Consider the following 27,204-nt stretch of genomic DNA (forward strand, 5'->3'; position numbering starts at 1 on the left):
ATTCGTACCTAAGCGATTACTTTAAGTACGTACTTAACATTGTTATATGAATGGTTTGTGGTTTGAATTACGTGCTGAATGAAATTGTATACGTCCAAAAAATGTTTCATAGCCAAATGAATGAATTTACCTCACCTGCTTCAATATTACTTACTTACTTATTTTCACAGAGGTGGAATGTCTATTGTCATTTAAGTGGGACCCTTGAGACAATTTTAACAATGGCCTGTATAAAAATAGAATTAAAACACGTTCGAGTCAAGTGCTCATCGATTGATTTCCGTTTTTTTCCACATCTATCAATTTTTTTTATTTGATTAATACTTTTTTTGATTAAGTGATGAACACTCATCTGTGACAGTCTTCTTTTACTCTAAACGTTGCTATGCTATCAGAATAATATGCACGATATTACCAAATGTTCGTTTCCGTTGAATTATCACATGCTAACTACATGAATCAAACATATATCCATAACTTAAGCTCGATGTTCAATAATTTCGTTTCCATTGATTGAATGTGTCGGATATCGAAACATTCATTTCATCTGCCGATTTCCACATTTCATACAAAAATTTCTAAAACTACAAATTTCAGGCAAAGGAGAAACCATGCTACAAAATCATCTTCTTTTTTCCTCGTAAATTTATAAATACAAAAATAAAAAGTTCAGTTATAAATGTTGTGTCGCTAACCACAAGCATCAAATGTGATGGATGGTACCGGTGGAGTTGCTTTGGGCAAGTTTTTCAGTACTACAAGCCATTTCATATGTTGGCGGTGGCTTTAAAAACGATGACAATGCTGGAAAGTTTCCTTGTTTCGTGGCAACCTCATACGTCGGCGGCAAATCAATTACATGTACACAATCGATGGAATTGGAACGATTCGCTGCTGAAATGACTTCTTCCTCATATTGTCGATGATTCCAAGCACAAATATTCATTTTGTGTAATATACATCCACAGACAAGCGAACTCAAAACCAAAAATGCAAATCCGAAAATCAACACGATAAACGTTGAGCGAGTCTCAGCCGGCGAATCATTGTCACTTGAAATGTTTGCATCCAACAGCAAAGCCAGCAGAATTAGTGTTGGTACCGTAATTATGGCCACAAAGATGTCAACATATGGATTTCTTGTGCTCTTCTAAAGTACAGAGAGATAGAGAAAAAAAAATGGAAAGTAATTAATTGACTTGACGTATTATGTATGTGACAAAATACAAAAAAAAAATAACTCAAAAAATGCATATGATTGCTGTGATAATAATCTGTGTAAACATTGATAAGTGTTCATGCAAATGAATTGTTTTCGATGCTTTGCCTTCTTTTCAATCTATTCACGAATGTCTGGATTGAGCAGCTGCTAATCAATGAAAAGAAATGGAATTCATTTCGTTTTGTATTTGATAATTTCTCAATTTACACCATTCGATTCGAAAATGAAGATGTTTAACAAACAAACAAACAGGTTTTATTTTCGTATAAGATGTGAGAGTCATGTTTGCAAACGGCAACGAATTATTGCTCTCATTAAATTGTTTGTTTACAAAATGTGTTTCACAAGCGGCACACACTTAGATTGAATGTGTGTGAGAGAGAGAGATAGAAATAAAGAGTAAAACACACACACACAGTACATTTTATTATCGCTTATAATCAATAAATAATTATTAAATACGTTTAACAAATTAAAGAAAAGAAATTTTCCGATCAATAGTCAAGTGTGACGTGATAGTAATCAGGAAATGTTCAATAACAACAAGTTTATTTTTAAATCCAACGATTGATCATATTCGTATTATCATAATAATTTCTATTGTTTCCTATATATTGCAAATACTCCATTTTCGGTTCGATCAAAAGTTGTCACAAAAACACCTGACCAATTTTTTCTAGAGTTTTTTTCATTCTATCTGCCAATGGCTTTACAAATGTTCATTTGAAAAGAAAAAATCGATTAAGATAGAGCGCAAGCCTCTTATACACTTACAATGGTTGTATCGTTTGTTTCCATATTCGAAATCATTATCATTGAATTATTTTATTCGAATTTCGATCACCGCAAAACAAATACACACGCACGCACATCCAACTAATTTCTTTAAATTAATGCGTAATTTCTCAGTCTAAGAACACTATTTATGATACAAATTTTCACGTGACAATGATCAAGATATCATGAAGTCTGTCGCTGTACATTTATCACAGTATTCAGTCGGTGAATTTTCAATATGTGATGGTGTCACTGCGGTAACGTTAATAAGTTCACAAATTCATATAAAAAATGTTCTTATTATCTCTCACTCTGTTGATTTGCTTTCTCTCTGAATTTTATTTTTTATAACACTGTATAATCGCTTTGGTTTTTATTTTTATGGCTTCCATAAGTTTCTTTGGCATATATACATGTCACCCATGTGGCTTGAAATGAGAATCAACTAGAAGCTTCTTGTCTATATCATACGGCAAAGTTAAGTCGGGACGCACAACTTTGTATAGTCGGGTGTTGTTAATATTTTTCGTGTCGTTTCACAACTTATTGTCAAAGCGTTTGTGATGCTCACACTCCTTTAATGAAGTTGCCATAAACGCAGTTTACGAATAACTAAATTGTTTGAATGGTTGCTGTCTTTTTTTTTGCACTGGGCGTACATTGAGTTGGGTATATTGACGGAGCGCTGTTGCTGGTACGCGGTGCACACACGCTGCACAACCACACACTATCCAATGTTGATGATGTTTTCATTTGAGGACAAACAAAGTACTGCTAATGTTCAATGTGTTCGCACAATTTTATATGCCATTTTAGTTTCGTGGCGGTTTTTTGTGCGCCATGTATGCTCAACCGTTTTGTGAATATAGCACGCTGTTCAGCTGTTTATCGTCATTCAAATTCTCTCGGTTTCATCCTAATCTGTGCTATCTAATCATTTGGAGTTTTATCATCAAAAGATAAGACCCATATAGAAAACAGTATTTTTTTGTTTTGCAAAGAGATTTTGTTTGGCACATTAAATGAAAATACGTGAGCTAAAAAAGTGTGTTCGCATACATGTGACGGTCGATCGTAACGTCGATGACGACGATGAAACTAAAGTAGTTTAGATTACGATTGTAAACACGCCAATACACACATCGTTATGATAAACAATAAATGCGCAAGTAATGCGTTTCCTGAACATCGTATCGATTTCGATTAACGATCGTGAACAAAAAATGTTCAACTTATGAACAAAAATAAATTGAACGCGCAACGCGCAATCAACGTAATACAAATTCAATATGTTGTATATATAGAATGAGATTGAAATGAATATGAGAATAATGCAAAACGGTTGATTTCAGTTGCAGCATGATGAAAATATTGACATATTTACGACATATGATCATTTCAATATAATCACGTTTTCTGATTGATACAATTCTGATGAGTTCAAACGGCCATCGAATTGTATCACTAGTCGTCTATATTTCGTTTTTCATTCAGTTTAATAATCGTTATGAATCAGAGTGTTTCGAATTTCTGACAATAAATGTAAATTATTCAGAATACCATTGAGAAAAAAGTTTGATGCTGATGATGTAGTTTGTTTGTGAATTTTGCTGAAACGTCATTTGATTCAAAACAAAGTTTGAACATATTCAACATAGTCAGTTCAGTTGTGAGCTTTTTAGCACATGAGAAAAAAAATGATAAAAATTTCAATATTTTTAATGATTTTCACATTAAAATCGGTTTTTCCACATTTACCAACCCGAAAACCATGTCAGTTGCGAAAATTTAATGCTGGTTATGTTTGTGTGTGTACGAATGATTTTTGTGACACTTTGAATATTCCGAATATGGACAATGAAAATGAATGGTTGTTGGTGACAACGACAGAATCAGGTCAACGTTTCAATTTTTCATTTGGCAAATTCAATTTACAGCATGACAATCCGAGCAAAACTTTTATGGAAATTAAAAAAAATGCGTTACATCATGAAATTATTGGTTTTGGTGGTTCAGTAACTGGTGCTGTATCGTTCATTCTCAACAAGCTGCCAACACATCTGCGTGAATGCATTTACAAGAGCTACTACACGAACGATGATGGGCTTGGCTATACTTTGATGCGAATGCCAATTGGCGGTTGCGATTTCGATGTGGAAGCATGGACATATAACGAGCTACCTTTGGACGATTTTGAACTAACCAATTTTACAAAGTTGCATCCGAAGGATACTCTTCGAACCGAACTAATTAAGGAATTAATGAATGTATCGCAAAACTTCGATATTAAAATAGTTGGCGTTGCATGGAGTCCACCACGATGGATGAAGGAGAGGTTAATATAAATAAATTTCATTTGTTACATTCCACTTGTTTGATTTTTCTTTAATATGTTGTGTTTTTTCGGAAGGAAAGAGGCGAGTGGTCAGGACAGAATAGCAATCGCTTGAAAGTTGAATATTGGCAAACATGGGCAGACTATCATGTCAAATGGCTCAACCTTATGCAATCGGCTGCAAATTTATCCATTTGGGCCATATCAACAGGAAAGTAAGTAGAAGATTTAAAGTATTTTTGACTCCGGACTCCGGACGAATTTATAGCTTCACTGAATGAGTTTAATTTTTTTAGTGAGCCATTTTTTGCCAATTTTACACCATTTTTGGGACTTACGTGGTCCGCAAATTCCCAAGCGGTTTTCATTGAAAAACATTTGGGGCCCACATTGAAAAATTCCAAACATTCTTCGGTGCAAATACACGCATTTGATGATAATCGTGACGTCCTGTCATCATGGCTGGACGAAATGCAAGCATCGGCTGCGGGCGCCTTTGATTACGTTTCAGCGTTCGCTGTTCATGGATATTTTGACAATGTCACGTCACCAACAATTTTGGATGCAACAAAAGCGAAATACTCGAATAAATCCATTTTATATACAGAAATGTGTTTCGGCGTTGAGGGCCCATTGAGTTCAACTGGTCCGACTTTAGGTATGATATAATACTAGTATCAACATGAGTATTATCATAAGATCGATCTCTTTGCTCATGTTGATACTCGTATTGTGATTGGATCTTAATAGCTAAAAATGTCAGTAATATTAACTCAAGGAGACATTTTTAAGGATACAATGAAGTGAGATTTTTGAAATTAATTAAACGTTCTCACATGACGATAAAATTAAGTTTTTCGAGTTATAATAAAACAGAAGTATTGACGTATCTTAATACTTATTACTAACATTGTTAGCTATTAAGATCCAATCACAATACGAGTATCAACATGAGCATAGAGATCGATCTTAATACATAATACTTATGTTGATACTCGTATTATGATTGGTCTTAATAGTAAATAAAGCATTCATCAGTAGTAATTAATCGAAAATGTTTTAGGATCTTGGCTACATTTCGAAGAATTGACCAATATGTTGATGGAAACTTTGATGCATAATGTAAATGGATTTTTGGATTGGAACATCATTTTGGATATACGTGGAGGGCCTAATTACATGAATAATGTTGTTGATGCGATGATTATTGTTAACGACGACTTCACCGAAATATATAAACAACCAAATTTTTACGCGGCTGCTCATTTTACAAAATTCATTTTGCCCGGCTCAAAACGTATTGAAGCACATGTTTCGGGGGATAATGTGGACAATTTAAGCTCATTAGCATTCCTTAGGCCAGATCGAAAAGTGGCAATTATTTTCTATAATAAGCATACACTTTACACCATTTCTCTACGAATTTATGACGAATCCAAAGGAACAATTGATCTTCAAATCAAACCAAAATCTCTTAATTCGTTAATTTATTCCATCTGATAAGAATTAAAGACAATAAAGAGACAATACAGCAATAAAAAGGAAGTTTTTTTTTATTAAATAATTGTAATATTCAGTGTCAATTGAAAGAGATTTCAATCTCGGCTATGTATTCGATGGAAATTGAAGCAAAATGACTCGATTAATCTATTTCTCAAAAAATTAATAAGAAATTAAAAAAAACACAGAAGGGATAAAAATAGACAATTTTCAACAGTTTTCCATTGCAATTAAAGTTCAACAAGCACTTCTATATCACAGTTTTATGGTTTGTTATTGAGTATTCTAATTTTGGTCTGTTTCAGCATGTTCATATTCAGATAACACGCAACAAAACAAATTACACTTTGAATCTTAATCTTAATATCATCTACATTTTTAACTGTGATGGATTGCATTCAAATATTACAAATTAGTCAAATATTTATAAGAAACATAGATTTGACACAATTTTATTGACTTAATTTATAAAAATTTGTAAAAACGTTCGGCTCATGAGGTAATTCAAACGAACATCATACAGAATTTATCAATTCAAAGACTCCTTTATAGTAATATATTGAAAATACCGTGGAATAAATTCAAACAAATTTATTTTTTGGAAATTTATTATATTATATTCAACAGAAGTTCTGTCTCAAGAGTTTCATGTCTGAAATACACAGAATCGAAAATACACAGAATTCACTCAATGAATTCATAGATTTTGAAATAGTTCAAATATTTGGCATTTACAGTTAGTTGAATAATGATTATAAATCAGCGTTTTTCTTTCTGCCTTGCTTACAATAAAATTGCAAGTGAATGATGCCGTTCATGTACTGTAATATATTTATTCTCGGTGATTTCAAGCTTTTGGTCAGACTTTTTAATTAAAGTTTGAGAACAAAAAGCCGTAGCCGTCAAGAGAAAAATGTTGAAAATGTTATTAAATTTTATGTTTTGCGATGAATCCATGCTTGATATATGCAATGCATTGTGCATGTATGCTAGTTATTACTGTAATATATTTATAAGGCCAACGATTCAATTGTTCAACATGGCAAGAAAGTTTGTAACATGACAACAAACCAATAAATTTAAATAAAATACGTATGAATAACGAACACGTGTGCATGTCTGGTAAGAATAATACGTGGAATCAATTGAAAACTTTATATCATCTCCGATCTCTACCTTCATTTTAAATACTTCTAATAAGATTTGTATCTTATTCTGAGATTATTCTCGCTAATCCATCTTTCTACGTCTCCTTGATATTTTCTTTCTCTTCAATCCGCACAATGGGCTGAAACGGATTTGTTTCCAAGCATCTGCTTATTTTCCGCTGTTATCAAGATTTGGAAATTGATAATATGACTATGTTTTTCCCACGCCAATATTATGGATGGTATGGCGCGTCATAGGTATGCGCCCCAAACACAAGTGAAGCCAATGAATTCAATCAATAAAAACATCTTTTCATAATTGCTTTGAAGATTTTGTAAAGCCAAATATTTTCATGGGAATATTTTTCATTTCAGACATAACATCAAAAAATCATATTAAAAAATATTTCACTTCACTTGTTCAGTCGAATGTTTATAATAAATCACCTTTTCCAAATTGCTCCCAAACCTGACTGCTGAGATTTTTACTGAACAAATAGAAATGAGAAGGACTGTTCTACTCAGTATACTTTTTACTTTGTCAATAAACTGCTATTTTATTTATTTCATTATAAAAATCAGTTCAACAAGTATTATTTTGCCAAACAGATTGAAAAAATAATTGAATAAGATGTTTCTAAATTTAAAAATTCAAAATCAATTAAGAGAAGAAAAAAAACATATGTTGATATAAATAATTTTAAATGGTTCATACTTCAGTGACCGCATTCTGAGATGTTTGCACTGCGATTTTAATTTGACCGACATATTGGGGCTTATAAAAGACGATTGAAATAAATCTAGCGTTAAAGTCATTGTCAGCAATTGTATTGGTACAGTTACGTTTTTGGTTCAAGTCTTAATTCCAGTGTGGCGAATTGTTCAACTGGTTGCTATAATGAAATGGAAAGTGTTTTTTGTTTGGATCGTTTCAGGGATTTCATTGTCTTCAGTTGCATTGCATACCCGAAAACCATGTAAAATAATTAAAACAACTTATGGTTATGTGTGTGAGAATTCGGATAACTATTGTGATGATTTAAAAATGCCTGAACCATGCGGTGATGAATATATTTTGGTTACATCGTCAAAAAATAAACACCGATTTATCTACGATGTAGGAACATTTGAGAATGGCGCAGATGATAAAAATTGTAGCAATGTGATTGAAATAGATCAATCGGAAATGTATCAGGAAATTCGTGGATTCGGTGGTGCCTATACAACTACTATAACTAATTTAGTAAATGATTATTTATCACCAAAATTGCGACGGTGTTTTTTTAAAAGTTATTTTTCACATACCATTGGTGCGGCATATACATTACTTCGAATACCGATTGGTGGAAGTGATTTTGATACCGAACCATGGGCCTACAATATGTACCCCGAAAATGATACAAATTTATCAAATTTTACGCGACTCAATCACAGAGATATCCGACGAAATGCACAAATTAAAGAGATGATGTGTGTTTCAAAAAATCAAGATGTAAAAATATTAGGAGGCACATGGGGACCGCCAAAAAGTTGGAAAGAGCTGGGAAGGTGGGGAGGTGGCACGGACAATCAACTGAAAAAAGAATTCTATCAAGCTTGGGCCGACTATCATTTGCGTTGGATAAATCTCATGAAGGAAGACAATATGAATATTTTGGCAATTTCCACAGGTAAAAAAAGGAAAAGCGTTTAAAAGGCGATTTTCTTGACCATAAACATCCAGATCAATTCGAAATGATTAATAAATTAATAACGATCAATTCTTGGTTAGGCAATGAACCAAAATCGGCTGCTCAAATTACGTCTCAAATCCTAAGTTGGAATCCAGACGACCAAAGTCGATGGATTGCGAAATTCCTAGGACCAACCTTGATAGGTTCCAATGTTGAAATCCATGCATTCGATGAAAATCGGGATTTGGCTCCCGATTGGTTAAATAGAATGAAACAAGGCGATGAAGAAGCGTTCGATTTTGTTTCAGCATTCGATTTTCATGCTTATTCGGATAAAGCGCTTGGTCCCGAATATCTCGATCAGTTAATGGAACAATATCCGGACAAAGAAATTTGGTATACAGAAATGTGTTTTGGTGCTTTTTTCATGACAAAGAATATAGGCCCAAGATTAGGTTTATGGAAACGAGCTGAAGAGCTTATTAAAATTCTTATTGAAAATTTGACCCATTGGGTAGTTGGGTGAGTTAATTCTGTCACTAAATATAAAATCAATATTTTTCAAACAATTCTATTTTAGATACATTGATTGGAATTTGATGTTAGACCACACAGGTGGTCCCAGTTATATAAACAATTCAATCGATGCGCCAATAATACTGAGCAAAGATAAGAAAAAAATGTACAAACAACCGCTTTTTTATGTAATGGCACATTTTTCGAAATTCATTCCCGCCGGCTCCACTAGAATTGATGCCAAAATATCAGGATGCATGAGTGACAAATTGTTAACCGCAGCCTTTCTGCAGCCAAACAAGAAAATCACCGTGATCATATACAATGATGAACTTAGATCGGTTGGTTTGACGGTTAACGACAAAACAAAGGGAAAGGTTAATATCAAATTGGAACCAAAATCGATTAATACATTGGTTTATGATACTAACTGTAAACGCTCGAAATCAAGAAAGAAATGCTGCTAATTTATTCAATATATTTTAGAAATGAAATTTTAAATATTAACGTTGCACTTAAGAGTCATTGTGCTTTCATGAAATCTGATGTACATCAATTATTGATATCAATTATCAATTTGATACCAATTTTCACGCAAAAATAATTTAATATTTATTTAACTATACTTAGTCACCAACGAATCATTAGTCAATTCAAACCAAAATTCAATTGATTTCTTTGAGAATGGAAAGGTTTTAGGAAACATAGCCTCTTTTACGGATTGAATTTTGTTAGTTACTTATGGAATTTGAATTATATAATACTTACAACATTATGGTTCAAAATATTCGATTGTTCCATTTGCCAAAATCAAATATTTTACCAGATGTGTAAATAAAAAAAACTGAATGTCAAATAAATATTTATTATAGAGAATAATCATGAATGTAATTGATTCGATAATAAAATGAATTCTTCCCTAGTCAAATTTCGTTTACCCACATGAAGTTACTTGAACCACTTCGTTTGTCATTTATGGATATTCATTTTAATTTAATTTTCATTGATTTTAAATAGGCTTTTTACTAAAAAAAAATCATGCAGCACATTTAACAAACCATGCCACAGATATTTAGTTTTAGTAAATGCACTTCTGTGTTTCATAAAATTCAATGGAATTATTTCACGAAACCATACTTGTTTGTTTGAAATATTTTGCCAGACATAATTAAATACCGTGTCAACAAAACAATCTCATTCGCCGCTTTTCTGTGTGTAAAATGAAGACGTTACACAGATATGATTTACAAGCAGATTTTTATAATTTAAAACATTCATACATTTCAATTGACATTTTCCATTCAACGAACACATTTTAAGTTTTGAAATTGAATTTATTGTCATAGAAACAGTCGTTTCAATATCAGCTTCATTAATTTGCTCATTCCTTTTTATGAATGAATAAATACACTGATGCAAGATTTCCCATCACTCAAAATTAAAAGTTCTTTAATGCTCGTTTAAGTTAAGTTAAGAGTTTCTGTAGTACGTAGTACATTTATAAATATTTTACATTTACAACATAACATATCATCACCATACACATCATCATTCTGCATACAAAGAAAGAGACAAACACAAATAATTTGTGAATATTTTGTGCTCAACAGACGCATTGCATCATATTACGTATGAAGTAGGCATTATACTGAATAATAACATCATATCGTAGTTATTCGCTTGCATTGCGTTCCACTGCGTATGTTGTATGAATTTTGTTGACCCCATCATAAATTTCAAACATTATAAATGGATCTGACTGGTGAATTGTTTCGCATATTGTGTTTCAAAGTTATATCAAGTGGAAAATAGTTTTGAGCTGCAATGGAAAGACGAAAGTTTGTAATTTTCGTGGTTTTAGTGATGTTTTCTTTAGTAACATCTTTACCAAACACGCAGAAACCATGTAAAAAGCGAAAAGTTGAATACGGCTATGCATGTGTTTGTGATGAAAATTATTGTGATTCTTTATATGCTCCGATGCCAAAATCTAATCAATATACTTTGGTAAGGTGTTCCGAGGCTGGTGATCGGTTTATTTATCAAAAAGGTAAGCTCACAAAGTCAACAAATGACACAAGGGCATATCTACAGATTGATTCGTCAAAAGTATACCAGAAAATACGTGGTTTTGGAGGTATTATAAACTATTTAATCATCCAGCTTATACAAACTTTGAAATACTTCCAAGCGCGCAATCAATCACATAATATTTTACCACAGGTGCATACACGGGTTCGGTAACATATTTGGTCGTCAAAATTTACGTCAATGCTTTTTTAAGAGCTACTTCTCACGAACCTTTGGAATGGGTTATAAATATCTTCGAATTCCGATCGGTGACACCGATTGTGATGTAGAGCCTTGGTAAGCGACTAAAATATGATAAAAAGCTCAGAATTATAATTTTGATACTGGTTTAAACATAGGGCTTATAATGAGACACCTTTGGACGATGCAAATTTATCGAATTTTACAACACTTGGCGAAAGAGATATAAAGCGAAATAAACAACTTGAACAATTGGCATTCATTTCAAGGAATAAACATGTCAAGTACTTAGCAGCAGCATGGTAAATATCCGCCTTTTCAAATAATGATTATTCATCGCATTTTATTGTGTAAACAAAATCAAAAGGTCACCTCCGCGCTGGATGAAAAAAAAAGAATGGTTCGGTTTGGAAAATAGTCAATTGCTACCCGCATACTATGAAACTCAAATCTAAAATTGACGCCGCGTGAAGAAGATTTTGAATTTGATTGGAGTCGTTTTGAATTTTTATATATTTTTGTATGGTTCACTGAATTGTCTTATGGCATAGGTCTAATAGATAGGTCCACGGCTTGGACTATGGAGTAGAGCTGATGAATTAGCCAAATTAGTGTTGATGGGAATTTTCAATCATTCTGCTGTTGGGCAACATTGAAATAATCCATTTGTTCTAATCAATTTGAAATAAACACCGATTGCAAAGAATCAATGTTATTGTGGAACTTTCAATTTGTTTCATATATAGGTATTTGGATTGGAATTTGATTCTATCATATGAAGGCGGTCCGATGGATTCATTCACAGGAAATGCATCTTTAGATGCGCCAATAATTCTGAATGAGGAAATGACAGAAATGTACAAACAACCAATGTTCTACATAATGGGTCATTTTTCGAAATTCATTCTGCCGGACTCAATGCGCATAGATGCAAAATACGGAGTTTCAAGTTCAGACGTACTGACCATAGCTTTTCAACGACCCGATGACAAAATTGCAGTTATTTTGTATAATAATAATACACAGAAGACAATCGATTTGACTGTAAAAGACAATTCACAAAGGACTGTTAAACTTAATTTGAAGCCGAAATCAATCAATACATTAGTGTACTCGACTAAAGAAGACACCGGAAATATCATTAACATATTTTTTATACCAAGCTTATGGACTTAGTATAGATGATAGATGATATAGATAAATTATGGACATATAGACAAGCAATAGCCACTCATTATAAATAGCCACAAATTCAAAATATATTTCCAGAAAATTGGTAGCAACATTTAGCACATCAATTCGTACATAATATTTAATTCTATTTACTTTGATATGTTTGCCTCTCAATTTGAGATGTTTGCATAACATTTTGAAACCGACCGACATAAGATAGCTTATTAAGGAATGAATATAGATCTATCATTGAAACTAGTAAAACTATAATTACTCATTGAGTTGTAATACATCTGTATATTTATTAAATCCTTTTAACCAAAACCCCTTTTACGGATAAATTTAAATGTTCAATCTTTTCACTCAAAAATATATAGAAAAACTGTGCTCTTGGATTGGATTTGTACGGGGAGCATACTAGGTCTACTTTTCAGTAGTGCGCTCTTAGTTGAAAGCAATTTATAAGTACCAAAAACACATTTTCAAAAATTGATTTCGTACAGTGGTATTTTTGCTATAATGAAGTCGGTATGTTTACATAATTTTAGTATGAGTAGAAAAAATGTATATGTGCTCAGCAAAATTGTAACCATATTAAACGTTTGTTTACGATACTTTGTCAAATAGTCAGACATAAGCACGCGTGTAAAATGAAAGGTGTGTATTCGATTCAATTCATCATTTCAACATGTTCTTTGATGTTCATTTTATTTCATGAGCTTTCTGCAATGTACGATAAAGAAAAAGACAAACATAAATAATATATAAGGTTGTATGAAGTACTAAACTGAATAATAATAACATATCGTAATGTTTGCTTGCATTGCGTTCCGCTGCGTATGTTGTTGACTCCATCATAAAATGCAGACATTTTAAATGGATCTTTGTGGTGAATTGTTTCCAAAATGAGTCAAGTGCTTTTCGCATATTGTGTTTCAAAGTTATATCAAGTGGAAAATAGTTTTGAGCTGCAATGGAATGACGAAAGTTTGTTGTTTTCGTTGTTTTAGTAATGTGTTCTTTAGTAACTTCTTTGCCAAATTTCAACGCAAATACGCAGAAACCATGTATAAAGCGAAGAGTTGAATACGGCTATGTGTGTGTTTGTGATGAAAATTATTGTGATTCCTTATATGCTCCGATGCCAAAATCGAATGAGTATACTTTGGTTACGTCTTCCGAGGCTGGTGATCGGTTTATTTATCAAAAAGGTCGACTCAAAAAATCAAAGAATGACACAACGGCATATCTGCAGATTGATTCGTCAAAAGTATACCAGCAAATTCGTGGCTTTGGAGGTATTATGACAAACAATTTGATTCGCAATCAATCAAATAAATTATACTAAAAATGTCACAGGCGGATACAAGGGCTCGGTCACTTACTTGGTCGATAAATAGTCGCCAAATTTACGAAAATGTTTTTATAACAGTTATTTCTCACAATTATCCGGAATGGGCTATAAGTATCTTCGAATTCCGATCGATGGCACAGATTTTGATGCCGGACAACCATGGTGAGCGATGCAAATCTTGTACAAAAAACAGAAATATATTTCCAAGAAATGCACTTCAGCCGATAATTTAAGTTTAGTTTTGATATAATTTAAATATTATAGGGCATACAACGACGAATATCCCGATGCAAGATTATCAAACTTTACTAAACTTGACGAAAGAGATTTTGTGCGAAATAGACAACTAAATGAACTGGCACACGTTTCGGGGAATAAAAATGTGAAGTACTTGGCAGCAGGTGCAAATATTACGAACTTTCGAAACATTCAACTTTTGAAACATTAAATACACTATACAGAATTTATCATCAAGTTTAAGTAATAATAAACAGTGAAGGTTGTTCTTTTTCCTCTAGCCTGGACGCCTCCGCGCTGGATGAAGCAAAATAAATCATGGATGGCTTTGAAAAATAGTCACATTTTACCGGCATACTATGGAACATGGTAACCAATCGACTTAAATCGACAGAAAATTATGAGTTTCATTGTTATAGGGCCCAATATCACCTGATATGGATGGAATTGATGCGAAATCAGAACATTGATATTTGGGCAATTTCAACAGGGTAAGATATGAAGTATTTTAGCTCCAGTGGGGTGTCTCATGCATCTAATCATGCAAATTGGATTGCTGACTATTTTGCACCGGCATTACAAAATTCAAGATTTTCCAATGTTAAAATATTTGGATTCGATGACAGTCGGATTTTTTATCGAAGTTGGGAAAATGAGATGAAAAAATCGAACGCAAAATCATTTGATTCTCTCTCAGCGCTTCAGTTTCATGGCTATCTCGACAGTGGCAATGGCAATCCCGCAATACTTGACAAACTTCAGGAAAAATTCGGTGGTAGTTTCGACAGAAATACAAAATCAGAGATGCTTGACGAAATTCAGAGAAAGTTTCCGGATAAGGAAATATGGTACATTGAGATGTGTTTTGGTATAGAGTTTACGGATGAGTCAATGAAAGGTCCAAGACTAGGTTTATGGGACAGAGGCGAAGATTCAGTTACATTATTGCTTGACATTTTCAATCATTCAACCGTTGGGTATGTTATTCAAATGATTTTTTTTTCTTTTCATTTTAATATGATTAAATCGTTCTTATCTATTGTACATGTACTTATTGATGGACTTTTCTTATTCAAATAGATTTTTCGACTGGAATTTGATTTTGGATATGTATGGCGGACCAAATAATGCAATCAACGGTTTGGGAATCGCAGATGCGCCAATAATTTTGAATAAGCAAATGACAGAAATATACAAACAACCAATGTTCTACATAATGGGTCATTTTTCGAAATTCATTCTGCCGGACTCAATTCGCATAGATGCAAAATTATACGGAGTTTCAAGTTCAGATGTACTGTCTATAGCTTTTCAACGACCCGATGACAAAATTGCAGTTATTTTGTACAATTATAATACACAAAAGACAATCGATTTGACTATAAAAGACAATTCACAAAGGACTGTTAAACTTAATTTGAAGCCGAAATCAATCAATACATTAGTGTACTCAACTAAAGAAGACACCGGAAATATCATTAACATATTTTCTATACCGAGCTTATGGACTTATTAGTGTAGATGATAGATTATATAGACAAATTATGGACAAGAAGCAATTGCCACTCCTTTGAAGTTGAAATATTTTTTTATGTCTCGTCCTCTCTTCAATTATTTGTTTCTCAATTTGAGATGTTTGCGTTATTAAGGAACGAAAATAGATTTGTCACTGAAACTAACAAAACTATTGTTATTCATCAAGTTGTAAAATCTATTTTTATTAAAACCTTTTAACCAAAGCCTTTTTTATGGATAAATTGGAATATTCAAAATTATCGTCTTTTCATTCAAACAATTATAGACAATTTTCTGTGCCCTTGAAAAAAAGCAATATACGTATAAACAAAGTACATACAAAAAAAAATTCAAAAATTGATTGAGAATAATGTACTACGGCATTTGGTATAGCTTGTTATAATGAAGTCTGCTTACACAATTTTATTTTGGGTAGAAAAAAATTGTAAATACTCAGCAAAATTGTAATCTTATTAAACGTTTGTTTACGATACTTTGTCAAATACTTAGACATAAACATGTGTGTTCTTCACTTTTTCAATCGTGTGAAATAAGTTGAAGGTGTGTAGTCGATTTAATTCGTCATTTCAGTTTTGGCTCCATCAATCAATATTATTTAACATATTTGGACCATATTTTGCGAATATTCTCGTAACATATGAATTTTACCTCAAAACCATCGAATAGATAAATTCCCCTAGCAAATAATGATGAAGTAGGCACGTTTTATAGTCGAATGGGTTGATGCATTGTCGCCACATACATGGCTCTTCATATTTCTGGTGTTTGGCCTCATAGTCATTATCAGATAGAAGACATGTGTAGAGAATTCATCTAGAGACAGTTGCACATTCGTCGTATTCTTTGTGTGGTAAAAACGACTTTAAACTAACATGCGACACCCTAAAAATGTACACAATTGTAACAGTTTGGAACAGAAATCTCCAATTTTCGATATTATTCCTTTTTTTATGGCGCATGTGTTTTTGTTTTAAACTAAAAATGGAATTTTAAGAATTACGAATGAAACAGGTATCTTATTAAACGATATTAAAATATTTGTTTCGTTTACAATTCTTGCATCAGCAAATACATTTGTTCGATTTTGGGATTATGAAATAAATAAAAAGAAAAACTGGATCTGAGATCAGTAGAATATGGTTTGTCGCCGTAACAAGTGATAGAAATAAAAATAAGTAAAATATTGAAAGAAAATTAAAATGAGAAACCAATTTTTATTTCCATTCTTCATAGTGTATTGTGTAAGTATTTTGAAAAAAAATTATTTCAAAAAACTTTTTAAGCCAAGTAATTTTTTCCCAAAAAATTAGATGTACCAATGTGCAGGGGAGAAAAGTGGTATGAATTATATAAATTTCCAATAAATTCAATTCAAATTTCTTACTAGTTTTGGAACATTAATCTCGATATTTTTGTAAATCTTAAATTTCAATATTATTTTTAAATCAAGGCGATGGATTGATATTTGCACATATTGTAAGTAAAATTTAAAAATTTCATTAGATACATCATGATACAAAGGTACATATTTGTAGCTATTTCGTCATGGCGAACGTAATATACTTTCGCCATATCCATCGGATGATTTCAAGGACGAAAAATATTGGCCCGGGGGTTTTGGTGAACTCAACAGCGTAAGATATTTTATTTAAAAAAAATCATATCATTATACATATTCTAATTCTAAAAGAAAAACATCTAAAGATCGGTAGAAAGCAGCAATATGAACTAGGCGAATATCTTGCAAGGAGATATAAGAACCTTATTGGAGAGAATGGTTATCATAAAGATAAAGTATATGTCCGGAGCACCGACGTTGATCGAACTTTGAGCTCTGCAGCTCATACATTGGCTGGAATGTTTCCACCAACAAAAAAACAGATTTGGAATGAAAAATTTGGCCGCCTGTGGCATTCTATTCCAATTCATACTGTTCCGGGAATTGAAGACGAAATCTTAGGTGTAAAAAAACCATGCCCAAGATATCGATTAGCCATCAATAAAGCCAAAAATTCACACGAAATACAAGCTCTTATCAAACAACATGATGAGCTTTTGAAAAATTTGACACGATTTACTAATAGCTCAATCGCATCAGTCGGAGATGTTCATAAGCTTTACGACACCCTTAAGGTAGAACATTCAAAGGGATTAAAGTAAGTTTTCTTACAAAAATATTTTTGCATTCAAATTGTACACATATTCTAACAATTGAAAAAATCTGTGAAGAATTCCAAAATATTTAAAAGATTTGGTGAAAGAGGGATCTGATATGGAAAAGGTTGCAAATATGCAATTCAGCTTTTATGCAAAAACACGAGATACGGCACGAATCAGACCTGGATTTTTATTTAAAGAGATCTTGGAACATTTTGTGCAAAAGGCAAATAAAACATTGACACCGGATCGAAACCTTTGGATATACTCAGCACACGATGTTACAATAGTAACCATTTTAAATGCTCTTGGTATATTCCCGGTGAGTTGATATATTATATTCTGTTGACTAACGCTAAATATTTCATTTTTTTCCTTCCTATTGCAGCCAAAAACCCCAACCTATTCATCTTCTTTATTTTTCGAACTTCATAAAACTGGAGACAAATTCCACATTGAAATTTATTACAAACACGAACGTGGAAATGATAAAGTTCCATTAAAACCACTCAACATTCGATGCGGTATAAAATGTTCATTGGATGCATTTTATGGTGCTTACAATGACATTATTCCAACTAAAGACTTTGATACTGAATGTAAACTTGATTAGAGTGTACTGTAGTGAGTTTTACAGTGATTTTTGAATGAATTTATTTTAAAAAATAGTTGGTCAAAAACTATTTGTGGACTTAATAACATCACTATTAATCAATTACAAAGAAATTGAGAATAAAGTAAAAAAATTAATTAATTAATTTTAATCACGTTTTTTTTCATTGGCACAATTTTCAATAACTCTAATTCTTTAAGCGGTAATATTGAAAAACCTAGTAGATAAAGAATTTCTAATTATCTGTACCAGAAACATTTTTTAAATTCAACAAAGAGAGATCAGAAAACCATAAATTAGGACAAAAAAGTCAATTAATACTGTTTCATGACGATAAAATTTCGTTAAATTTTTTTAAATAATCAACAAAATAATCGAATGCAATGTAGAATTTTTAAATATATAAAAAACAAGTTTACTGCGCCTTTGGTTAAATATTTTGGTTTTGGCCCTTTTGAAAACTGTGAATATCGGCCAGGCAAATTATCAATTAGCTTTCATCAATCACTTTGGAATGAAGTCTTTTGTAGTACCTGCACTAGTTAGTGAATAGGCAATAATTTCAAACTTCGTTTTATACAATGGTTTTATATATTGGATATATCGCAATAAAGGTTACTTTTTAGCCAATGCCCATTGGAATGAGAATTCTTTTTTTCAATAAAAACGTATAAAGGATGCTTTTCCTACAATATCTGTTATTGTTTGGACTTTCTTTGATTTGTATGAGCGATGGTAGAACATTTGCGACTTCAAATTCGAGGGGAAGATTTTAGTTGGATTTTCAATGAGAATGTCGTTTGTATTTTAAAGTGGAGCACTAAACGGTATGGACATTTTGATAATAGAAAACTAGGCAAAAAAGTTTCATCCTCCTATCAATTACATCGAAAACGATGTCACGATCATTGAATCCCCCAACGAAGAAAAACGCTCGGAATTGATTTACTAAAAAAAACGAGTCACAGTCTATGTTAACTATTTAGGCCCTTTGAGCTGTTTGCTGTTAAATAACCACAATTTGAGATGTTTGCATAACAATTTAAAATCGACCGACATAAAAGAGCTTATGAAGGAATTAAAATAAATCTATCATTAAAATCATTGTAAGCAGAGCTTGTCGTAGACAGTTCAAATTGAAGCCGTAACCATTTGGAAAATCCAACTGTTGCTATGTATAATTCTGACTCTGTAATTTCGTCTTCATCATTTATCAAACACAAGCGTATTCCAACACGAAGTGTTGTTCTGCTGATGCACATCTGAAAATGATATGATATGATATAAATTTTCAGCGACGCTTGCAATCAAATACATGAAACATTTTATTATGTGTGTTGCCTCTCACATTTCGTAAAAAAGTGGAATTTTAATGATGGAAAAACACAAAATTTTTGCAAATTTCATGCTGGATTCGGAGCCCAGACGCTATTCAAATGTGATGGCTGTCCTTCCCCACAGCCATCCATTTCAATTTTTATTTCTTTAATGTATTGAGTGACACAAAAATACTTATTATATATAAATATGTGTAAATGTAGGTTGGTATTGCGTCACTTGCGACACCATTTGATCTGAATTTATTATCATCATATTTGAAGCAATATAGACTTTAAAGACGTTTAATCGTTTTTATTGGGCACCCAATGAACTTTTTTTTAACATGCATAATTGAAGGTTATTTTTGGTTGGTATCGAATTCTAACAGTCTCTAATCTACAAAATTTATTCCAAAATTGGCATCACACATGCAATGTATGTGACAATAAAATTGAAAAAGTTTTCAACCTCACTCTATGAATTATCTTTATAATTCAATATGCGAAGGACGCTATAACCTTTCCGCAAAGATAAAAAAAAACAATGATGCGTATGCCGTGTAAAATTTATACTCATTTAGATAACGGCCAAATTCTCTGTCTAGTTAAAATGTCAGTTTCTAGCTCAGTTACAATGATTTTATGATAAAACAAATGACTGTCGAGAAAAAAATCGTGCTTCCTCTTTTTTTTCGCCTGTACATTGTCAACACAGACTATAATAAAACGTCGATGAGCCGGAGCAAAAGAAATCATTTGTGAAAAATCGAGTGAAAGTGTTGCGAGCTAACTCATGTTCATCAATCTGTCAAGTGAATCGATATAGAAGTTTAAAAAACGGAACAAATAAAAAAGTGAGAGAATGTGGACAAAGTTTTTGTTGTCACTGTCGCTTGTATTGATTCAAGTTTTGGCTGAACAAACATCGAGGCCATGTCTGCAACGATGGATAGATGAAGATAAACTAGTTTGTGTATGTCGAGTATCAGAAAACGAGGAATATTGTGATACATTGGATGTACCCGTATCGTTCAATAAAAATGAAGCGATTCTTGTAACAAGTAGTCGTGGTGGTGACCGTTTCAATTTTACACTTGAAAAATTTCCAAGGCGATATCGAAATGCAAGCGTGCCGGCACCGTTCGATGTGAAAAAAACATATGTGAAAATCAAAAATGTAATCTCTAGGCGCAGTTGGCGTGGATGGGGTGGTTCGTATACGGATTCAATGGCCTATGTCACAAGTTTGTTGCCCATAAATTTGCAACGGTACGTTTACAAAAGTTTATATTCGCCCGACAATGGAACGAATTTGTCGATGTTACGAATACCCATCGGCAGTTCAAAGTACTCACGAAGTGAGTGGACCTATAACCAATATCCAGAGAACGATACGAGCTTAACTAATTTCACAATGTTCAATCCAGAAGATCAATTGAAAACCTCCCAATTAAATGAGTTGAAAAGCGTCGCAGAAAATCCAACCATAGAGTATTTTGCCGTAGGTAAGTCACTAAATACCCATGGATTAACTTTTTTATTATTATTCTTTCCTTTTTTTTTTTTCTATCTGTGATTTTGTTTCAAAATGACCAGCATCAATGGCACCACAATGGATGATGCGTGGAGTGCCACATTTTAAAGGAGTGCGTAATATTTTAAAACCGGAATACTATCAAACATTTGCCGATTATCATGTAAAATATTTAGAGATGATGAATAATCAATCGATTAATTTTACGGGTATTTCAACTGGACAACGACCAGATTCATCGATTAACGAACCTGGATATTCGCCATTGGCTTGGGATCCATTCAAAATGGGTAAATGGTTGGCATTGAATCTGGGACCAACATTACGCACATCAAACTTTGAACATGTTGAAATCATTGGGTATGACGATTGTCGCCAAAGTATACCACTGTTCATTTCCGCAATGAATGTGGGTAATGTAAATGCATCAAAGTTTATTACATCAATTGGAATTCAAAATTGTAAAAATAGGTGGTTTCCACCAAGCGTGCTCGATTTAACACATGCCGTATATCCCACACTGCCCATATATAATACTGAATCCAGTTTTCCACACATTGAATTAGGTTCGTGGAATAATGTTGAAGCGCTTGTAAGAGATATTATCGACAATCTGCAACATGATTCACAAGCATACTTTCTTAATAATTTAATTTTGAACTTGGATGGTGGTCCTAGTCTCACTGTCGACCGAGAGGATGCACCCATTTTGATAAGTGATGATTCGTCAGAGTTTTACAAGCAACCAATATACTACGCGTTAGCTCATTTCTCAAAATTCATAACGAACGGATCGTTGCGATTGGAAACATATACATCATCATCGGGTATTTTAGTCACATCATTTCTACGAAGCGACGATACAGTCGTGGTAATACTGTGCAATATACTAGACCGAATCGTACCTGTTGTGGTTATAGATCTCTATCAAGGTAGACTCGAACTGCAACTCAAACCAAATTCAATCAATACGTTGATTTATTAATTAATTTAATTAAATGATGATAATTACGTGTTCAATATGTCACAAATAATTTTCCCATAAGTTAAACCGCTTTTATGTTTAATTAGCATGCACAACATAGCAATAAAATTTAAAAAAATTGACTCAAAAAATAGAATAAAAGCTGGTCATGTTTTTTCAACTTATTATCCGAATATTTGATTTTTTTTCTCTGAACATATTTATTCCGTGTACGAGAAATTCGAAAAATTGACGTCAATAAATTATGATTTAAACATTGATTGCAGACTGACAGCTTGCTAACAGATAACATAACAATCTACTCGAAAAAAACTGTACGATTTTTCTAAATGCACCTTTTTTTTAGACTTTAGTCAGCTCGTTGGAGAATATTGTGGGTATAAATATGCTTGTGAATATTTGGTGTGTTGAATTGGACGTATACACATATAAAAAAGGCACTTACTCTGTTCCATGATTGCTCATTGATGGCATCACTTCGATTTTCCGCTTCACTGCCGTTGGTGGCATAGACTGTGATAGAAATAATAGCCATTTTTTGAACAATACCAATTCCCTTCTTTGCTTTGATTTCAAATTTTGTTGTTGTTGTTATTTCTGCGATTCACTCTTTAAAAGAGTAAATAAAAAAGTATGACGAGACTCGATTTTCCCTTCGTCAAACAATTTTCCGTGTCAGCTTTTTCCCTTTTTTTTCCTTTTAGTTGCTCTTTATTTGGGTCAGGTTCTTTTCCGTTCCTTTTGTTCAGCTTGAAATTACTTTTATCCGGCGTTTGAACTGGAACTACTGTTCACCAGAGAAGAAAAAAAGAAACAAAAAGAAAATATACACATACACAAACAGACGGAGAAAAAAGAGAACAGGAATCAATTGTGAAGTGTAAATTATCGTTTAGACGAAAAACTAAGCTCTACTTACCCTGTATTTATGTTACAAAATGTGTCTATATATGTGAATGTGTGGTGGGTAATATTGTGGGAACGTATGTGTATGTGTGTTTTTTTGCAAACGCGAATGCACATAATGGAAAATTATTTCGCATTTAACATAAATAACAGACCAATGTAGAAAGGTTGTATCGTAAAAATGTATGACGAATACATGCACTGTTACCCGATTTTATACACAGAGTGTAAGTTACCTTATATGTATGCCTCGTGATCCGTTAATACTTTCCTATTTCATTCTTTATTTTCGGTTGTTGTCGTTGATGTATTCTCGTCTTTTCTCCTTGTGATTTGGTTTTATAACAGCCCTTGTGTATGCAGTCATAAATGGTGAAGTGCTGCGTGTTTATGCTTTAAAATTGCGTTCCCAAAACAGCTTGTGGCCAGATTTCAAGTAGCTTTTTCCTTTTTTATCCCATTTGGGTTGTTTTCGTTTACCTTCGTTTTCTGGTTCTTCTTCTTTTTCTGATTTTCTTTTTTGTGTGTGTTTTTTTTGTTGCGCGTAATTTTCTTTGGATGCCGTTTGAAGTGATTGAATTTCGTTTGCATGCGATTTAAATCAGGTCGACGGGATGGAAGTCATTCAAAAATATTTCCCATTCACATATATGACTTTTTGATTGCGGAAGATCGAGATAAATATAAATGGAAAATGACTTCGGGCACTGCTCTCGAATTACGTCGTTGTTAAAATGTGATGGTGTTGTTGTCTTTGCTGTTGCTGCCGTTGCTGTTGTTTTTATTGTTATTTTTGTTGGCGTTGTGAGTGTTGCTGCAGCTGCTGATGCTACGTGTCATGTACGTTTCAATTTATCGATATTGAGCGGTGCAGTAGTTGTGAACTTGGATTGATGCTTCCGTCGCAACGAAAAAATCGTTATAAATTCTCTCAATCATATCACCAGACGCAAAGTTTGTTGAATCTTGTTAGAAGTTTTTCGTTTTTTTTTCTTTCTTTGTTGTTATCAAAATCACATTCAAAATTGAAAATGGAAATGTTTTGGTCACTTTAACGTTTGAGTTCACAACACTTTACAAAAAAAAATCCCACAAAATATATTGTTTTACAGCAGTTTGCGCATTGATTGCTTTAGCATACATACACATTGACGGTGTTGCACGTCCTCCGGGAGGCGTACGATCAAACTGGATTATGAAAAAAGCGAGAATGAAAAAAAAAATGAAAATGTTTACTTTTAATAAAGTTTGACGACACGTGTTCCATTCGAATACCAATTTGAGCACCTTCAATTAAGCTCAACGAAAATATTCTCTCTCCTTGGTCGTCGTCTCTGCCGTCGTCGTCAATCAACAAAATCGGGCCACAGAAATGGATGTTACGGAATTATGAAAAAAATACACTGTATCTTATCACTGAAAGATGTTCACTGCTATCGTATTCAAAAGTGCCTTGGGAAAAGTAAATTTACACATTACTCAGTGCTTTAATTGTTTTAGCAATTATCATATACACCAGTCTTCTAGTATTGCATACAAGAAGAAACACGTAATTTTTTATGTCAACCAGAATTCACACATACACACCAACGATATGACAGACACTTTGCCGTTTGTCGTATACATTCATTGAATACGAAGTAGAGCGTGTGGCATACAATATATCCGTGATTGGAAGAGCCATATATCTATGTGCGGAATCAGTGATAAAAGAGTTTTTTTATCGGCAATTAATTCGGTCTTTATGTGCACCGTATATGAATAAAATTTAATTATCGTAACAATACAGCACACATTTCTCCATTTGACGATGATAATGTTTATATTGTTGTGAAGTGAATTTGCTTTTAGATATCGATATGAAATACAACAACAGCACACACACACACTGGTGTACACTCAACCAAATATAATTTTAGATTTTATGATATAGCATGCTCACATTTTGATTGAAGTAACCAAGATCGTGTTTTTTTATTGCGGTTGATATTCAATTTCGGCTCTGAACTATAATTTAACTTAAGAGTTTAAATTGGCGTAAGTTTTCAATGAGCAAGAAATATTCTAATGAATTTTCAATCTGTTTTTTTTTTCTCTAATGAGTCTAATGGGGTCGACCCGAGATTTTCTGACTTTAAGAAGTTATGTATGACGTAATTAAAAAGAGAAGATGTGATGTTATAATCTCCTCAACTGAACATCACTTTTATACAATCCGGTATGGCTTTTCACCAAACTTGTTTTTATTCAGCATCCTGTTTTGTCGATGTAACAAAACTTTAAACAGGAACATAAATTGAACGTAATTTACTTCTCCAAATCATTTATTTAATCTCATCAAGTAGATTATACGAGGTTTTGGCATTATTTTACAAAAGCACGTTCCGTGTTTGTGTGCCAGCAAATTGAATTAAATTTACATTGGATTTTTTGTTGCTGTTGTTGTCGTAGTTGTTAAATGGATGGAATAAAAGGAATGATGAGCGTTATCGTTTCAAACACATATTCATCCAAAAATTGTATTAGACAATTTTACCGGATTTTGAATGTTGAGCTTTCGTTGATATTTAACGAAGTGGATTTTGTGTGCAATGTTGAATAATCATGAATTAAAAATGCAAAAACTCGATGGTTTTGATGAAATTGAGGTGAAATAAAAGCCGAAAACACACACACACATTATCTCTTCGGCATTCGTGTTGTTGTGCCAGTTTTCAATTGGGCCACATCAAAGGCTTTCCACTTTTGCGGTGCATATGCATTAGAGCTATAATCAAAAATGTAAATCGAAATATTCTCAAACAATATTACCAACTAAATGCCATTCTGTATACCAGTTACAATACCAATGAAATTTATACAATCTATAGAATGAATCGCTTATATCCGAAATTGTTTGGTGAAAAATAACACGCAAATATAACAACAAGCAAGAGAAACCGACACACAAAATCACAAAAATATTGATTTATTTGCTGTGGCTTTTTTATGCGAAGCAATTCATTTTATTTTTCATATCGTTTGTCGAAGTTGTAAAAAAATCTAATAACGTGCATATTATAAAATGGCAATTGCCATAACACGATGCAATATACAACATGCAACCGTCTGTCGATATCAAGTTCACAAGCGTACTTGATTTTTTTCTCTTCATCGTTTTGTTCTAATTAATTCAAACTCCTGACTTGTTTTGACTACGGCGGCATTGCGACGACGACGACGTCGACGACAACAAAAACACGACGAACAAACTGAATACAAATAAATAGGCTGATGTGGTTTGAATGTGGTGTAGAAGAGAGTAAGTGCAATTCAATCGATGAGCAATGGACGAATGAGAACGGAGGGAAAGTGAATGAAGCTGAATGCAAGCGATGGAAAATTTGAAAAAAAAAACTACACGATTTCTAAATGAATGGCACGAAATCCATAAAGCTATGCATGCATAACGCTTCAGTTGGTTTTTGTTATATACAATGTAGTCATACATATGCACAGGCTCAGGCACGTATGTAGACATATATAGAAATGGGCTTTTAAATTTAGACTGATTTAGATTGCAATGAAAAATCCGAACACAAAACTACTCTACTCACTTGCACAGTGAGCATGTGATTGTATGCGAGAGAGTTTGTGTGTCTGTAAAGCACAGAAACATGCCGCCAGCGGCTGATATTCAATGAATATCATATCGCGCATTATTTTTTTCTTCTTCTTCTGCTTCTTTTGCTCCTTTTCATTTGCTTTCTCGGCAATTTCCTTTAAGCCTTTTTCTCATTTGCACAATCTTCTCATTCATTTTCATAATGTTTAAATAGTTCAAAAGAGTGCGCGGTGAGTTTTCAACAATATTTTTTTTTGTGCTTGATGTTGCGGCGAAAATTGGTTACATAATCCAGAAAACGGGGCGGTCTACAAATGATTTGGATTCGTCTCGGAGTTTTGCTT

At 33.0% G+C, this 27,204-nt stretch overlaps 5 protein-coding genes and 1 long non-coding RNA gene across 7 annotated transcripts; 4 read left to right on the forward strand and 2 right to left on the reverse strand.

The window, feature by feature from the left end:
- Positions 1-258: 258 nt before the first annotated feature.
- On the reverse strand, positions 259-2,854 carry LOC116339918. The gene is made up of 2 exons (XM_031766018.1): positions 1,997-2,854; positions 259-1,150 (listed from the first exon to the last, which is right to left on the reverse strand). The coding sequence occupies exons 1-2, from the start codon at positions 2,036-2,038 to the stop codon at positions 704-706; spliced, it is 489 nt and encodes a 162-aa protein (XP_031621878.1). The 5' UTR covers positions 2,039-2,854; the 3' UTR covers positions 259-703.
- A 655-nt stretch (positions 2,855-3,509) lies between these two features.
- LOC116339915 (putative glucosylceramidase 4) lies at positions 3,510-5,872 on the forward strand. Its single transcript, XM_031766015.1, has 4 exons — positions 3,510-4,334; positions 4,415-4,549; positions 4,631-4,992; positions 5,398-5,872. Exons 1-4 carry the CDS (start codon positions 3,685-3,687, stop codon positions 5,832-5,834), a joined length of 1,584 nt encoding a protein of 527 aa, XP_031621875.1. The 5' UTR covers positions 3,510-3,684; the 3' UTR covers positions 5,835-5,872.
- Positions 5,873-7,805: 1,933 nt separating this feature from the next.
- LOC116339914 (lysosomal acid glucosylceramidase-like) lies at positions 7,806-10,112 on the forward strand. Its single transcript, XM_031766014.1, has 3 exons — positions 7,806-8,652; positions 8,754-9,177; positions 9,236-10,112. Exons 1-3 carry the CDS (start codon positions 7,881-7,883, stop codon positions 9,636-9,638), a joined length of 1,599 nt encoding a protein of 532 aa, XP_031621874.1. The 5' UTR covers positions 7,806-7,880; the 3' UTR covers positions 9,639-10,112.
- Positions 10,113-11,426: 1,314 nt separating this feature from the next.
- On the reverse strand, positions 11,427-24,723 carry LOC116339919. 2 transcript variants are annotated; one of them, XR_004201040.1, is made up of 4 exons: positions 24,544-24,723; positions 23,493-24,444; positions 22,796-23,137; positions 11,427-11,546 (listed from the first exon to the last, which is right to left on the reverse strand). It is a non-coding gene; the product is annotated as an uncharacterized LOC116339919 (long non-coding RNA). The 2 variants fall into 2 exon arrangements; XR_004201041.1 differs by having other exon boundaries at positions 24,532-24,723.
- LOC116339917 (lysosomal acid phosphatase-like) lies at positions 16,875-18,663 on the forward strand. The gene is made up of 7 exons (XM_031766017.1): positions 16,875-16,983; positions 17,053-17,080; positions 17,193-17,218; positions 17,278-17,376; positions 17,447-17,898; positions 17,972-18,221; positions 18,288-18,663. The coding sequence occupies exons 1-7, from the start codon at positions 16,942-16,944 to the stop codon at positions 18,510-18,512; spliced, it is 1,122 nt and encodes a 373-aa protein (XP_031621877.1). The 5' UTR covers positions 16,875-16,941; the 3' UTR covers positions 18,513-18,663.
- Positions 20,495-22,517, forward strand: LOC116339916 (lysosomal acid glucosylceramidase-like). The gene is made up of 2 exons (XM_031766016.1): positions 20,495-21,336; positions 21,428-22,517. Exons 1-2 carry the CDS (start codon positions 20,694-20,696, stop codon positions 22,348-22,350), a joined length of 1,566 nt encoding a protein of 521 aa, XP_031621876.1. The 5' UTR covers positions 20,495-20,693; the 3' UTR covers positions 22,351-22,517.
- Positions 24,724-27,204: the final 2,481 nt, after the last annotated feature.

This window comes from Contarinia nasturtii, unplaced genomic scaffold (genome assembly GCF_009176525.2).
Source record: "Contarinia nasturtii isolate CC-2019 unplaced genomic scaffold, AAFC_CNas_1.1 Cnas_scaffold_533, whole genome shotgun sequence".
NCBI lineage: Eukaryota > Metazoa > Arthropoda > Insecta > Diptera > Cecidomyiidae > Contarinia > Contarinia nasturtii.

Coding starts and splice junctions, on each gene's coding strand:
- LOC116339914 (XM_031766014.1), top strand. CDS start 7,881: ATGAAATGGAAAGTGTTTTTTGTTTGGATCGTTTCAGGGATTTCATTG. Junction 8,653..8,753: donor TATTTTGGCAATTTCCACAG/GTAAAAAAAGGA, acceptor ATTCTTGGTTAG/GCAATGAACCAAAATCGGCT. Junction 9,178..9,235: donor TTGACCCATTGGGTAGTTGG/GTGAGTTAATTC, acceptor ATTCTATTTTAG/ATACATTGATTGGAATTTGA.
- LOC116339917 (XM_031766017.1), top strand. CDS start 16,942: ATGAGAAACCAATTTTTATTTCCATTCTTCATAGTGTATTGT. Junction 16,984..17,052: donor CATTCTTCATAGTGTATTGT/GTAAGTATTTTG, acceptor CCAAAAAATTAG/ATGTACCAATGTGCAGGGGA. Junction 17,377..17,446: donor GTTTTGGTGAACTCAACAGC/GTAAGATATTTT, acceptor AAACATCTAAAG/ATCGGTAGAAAGCAGCAATA.
- LOC116339916 (XM_031766016.1), top strand. CDS start 20,694: ATGTGGACAAAGTTTTTGTTGTCACTGTCGCTTGTATTGATTCAAGTT. Junction 21,337..21,427: donor CATAGAGTATTTTGCCGTAG/GTAAGTCACTAA, acceptor CAAAATGACCAG/CATCAATGGCACCACAATGG.
- LOC116339918 (XM_031766018.1), bottom strand. CDS start 2,038: ATGATAATGATTTCGAATATGGAAACAAACGATACAACCATT. Junction 1,151..1,996: donor AAACAAACGATACAACCATT/GTAAGTGTATAA, acceptor TCTGTACTTTAG/AAGAGCACAAGAAATCCATA.
- LOC116339915 (XM_031766015.1), top strand. CDS start 3,685: ATGAGAAAAAAAATGATAAAAATTTCAATATTTTTAATGATTTTCACA. Junction 4,335..4,414: donor CCACGATGGATGAAGGAGAG/GTTAATATAAAT, acceptor TCGGAAGGAAAG/AGGCGAGTGGTCAGGACAGA. Junction 4,550..4,630: donor TGGGCCATATCAACAGGAAA/GTAAGTAGAAGA, acceptor TAATTTTTTTAG/TGAGCCATTTTTTGCCAATT.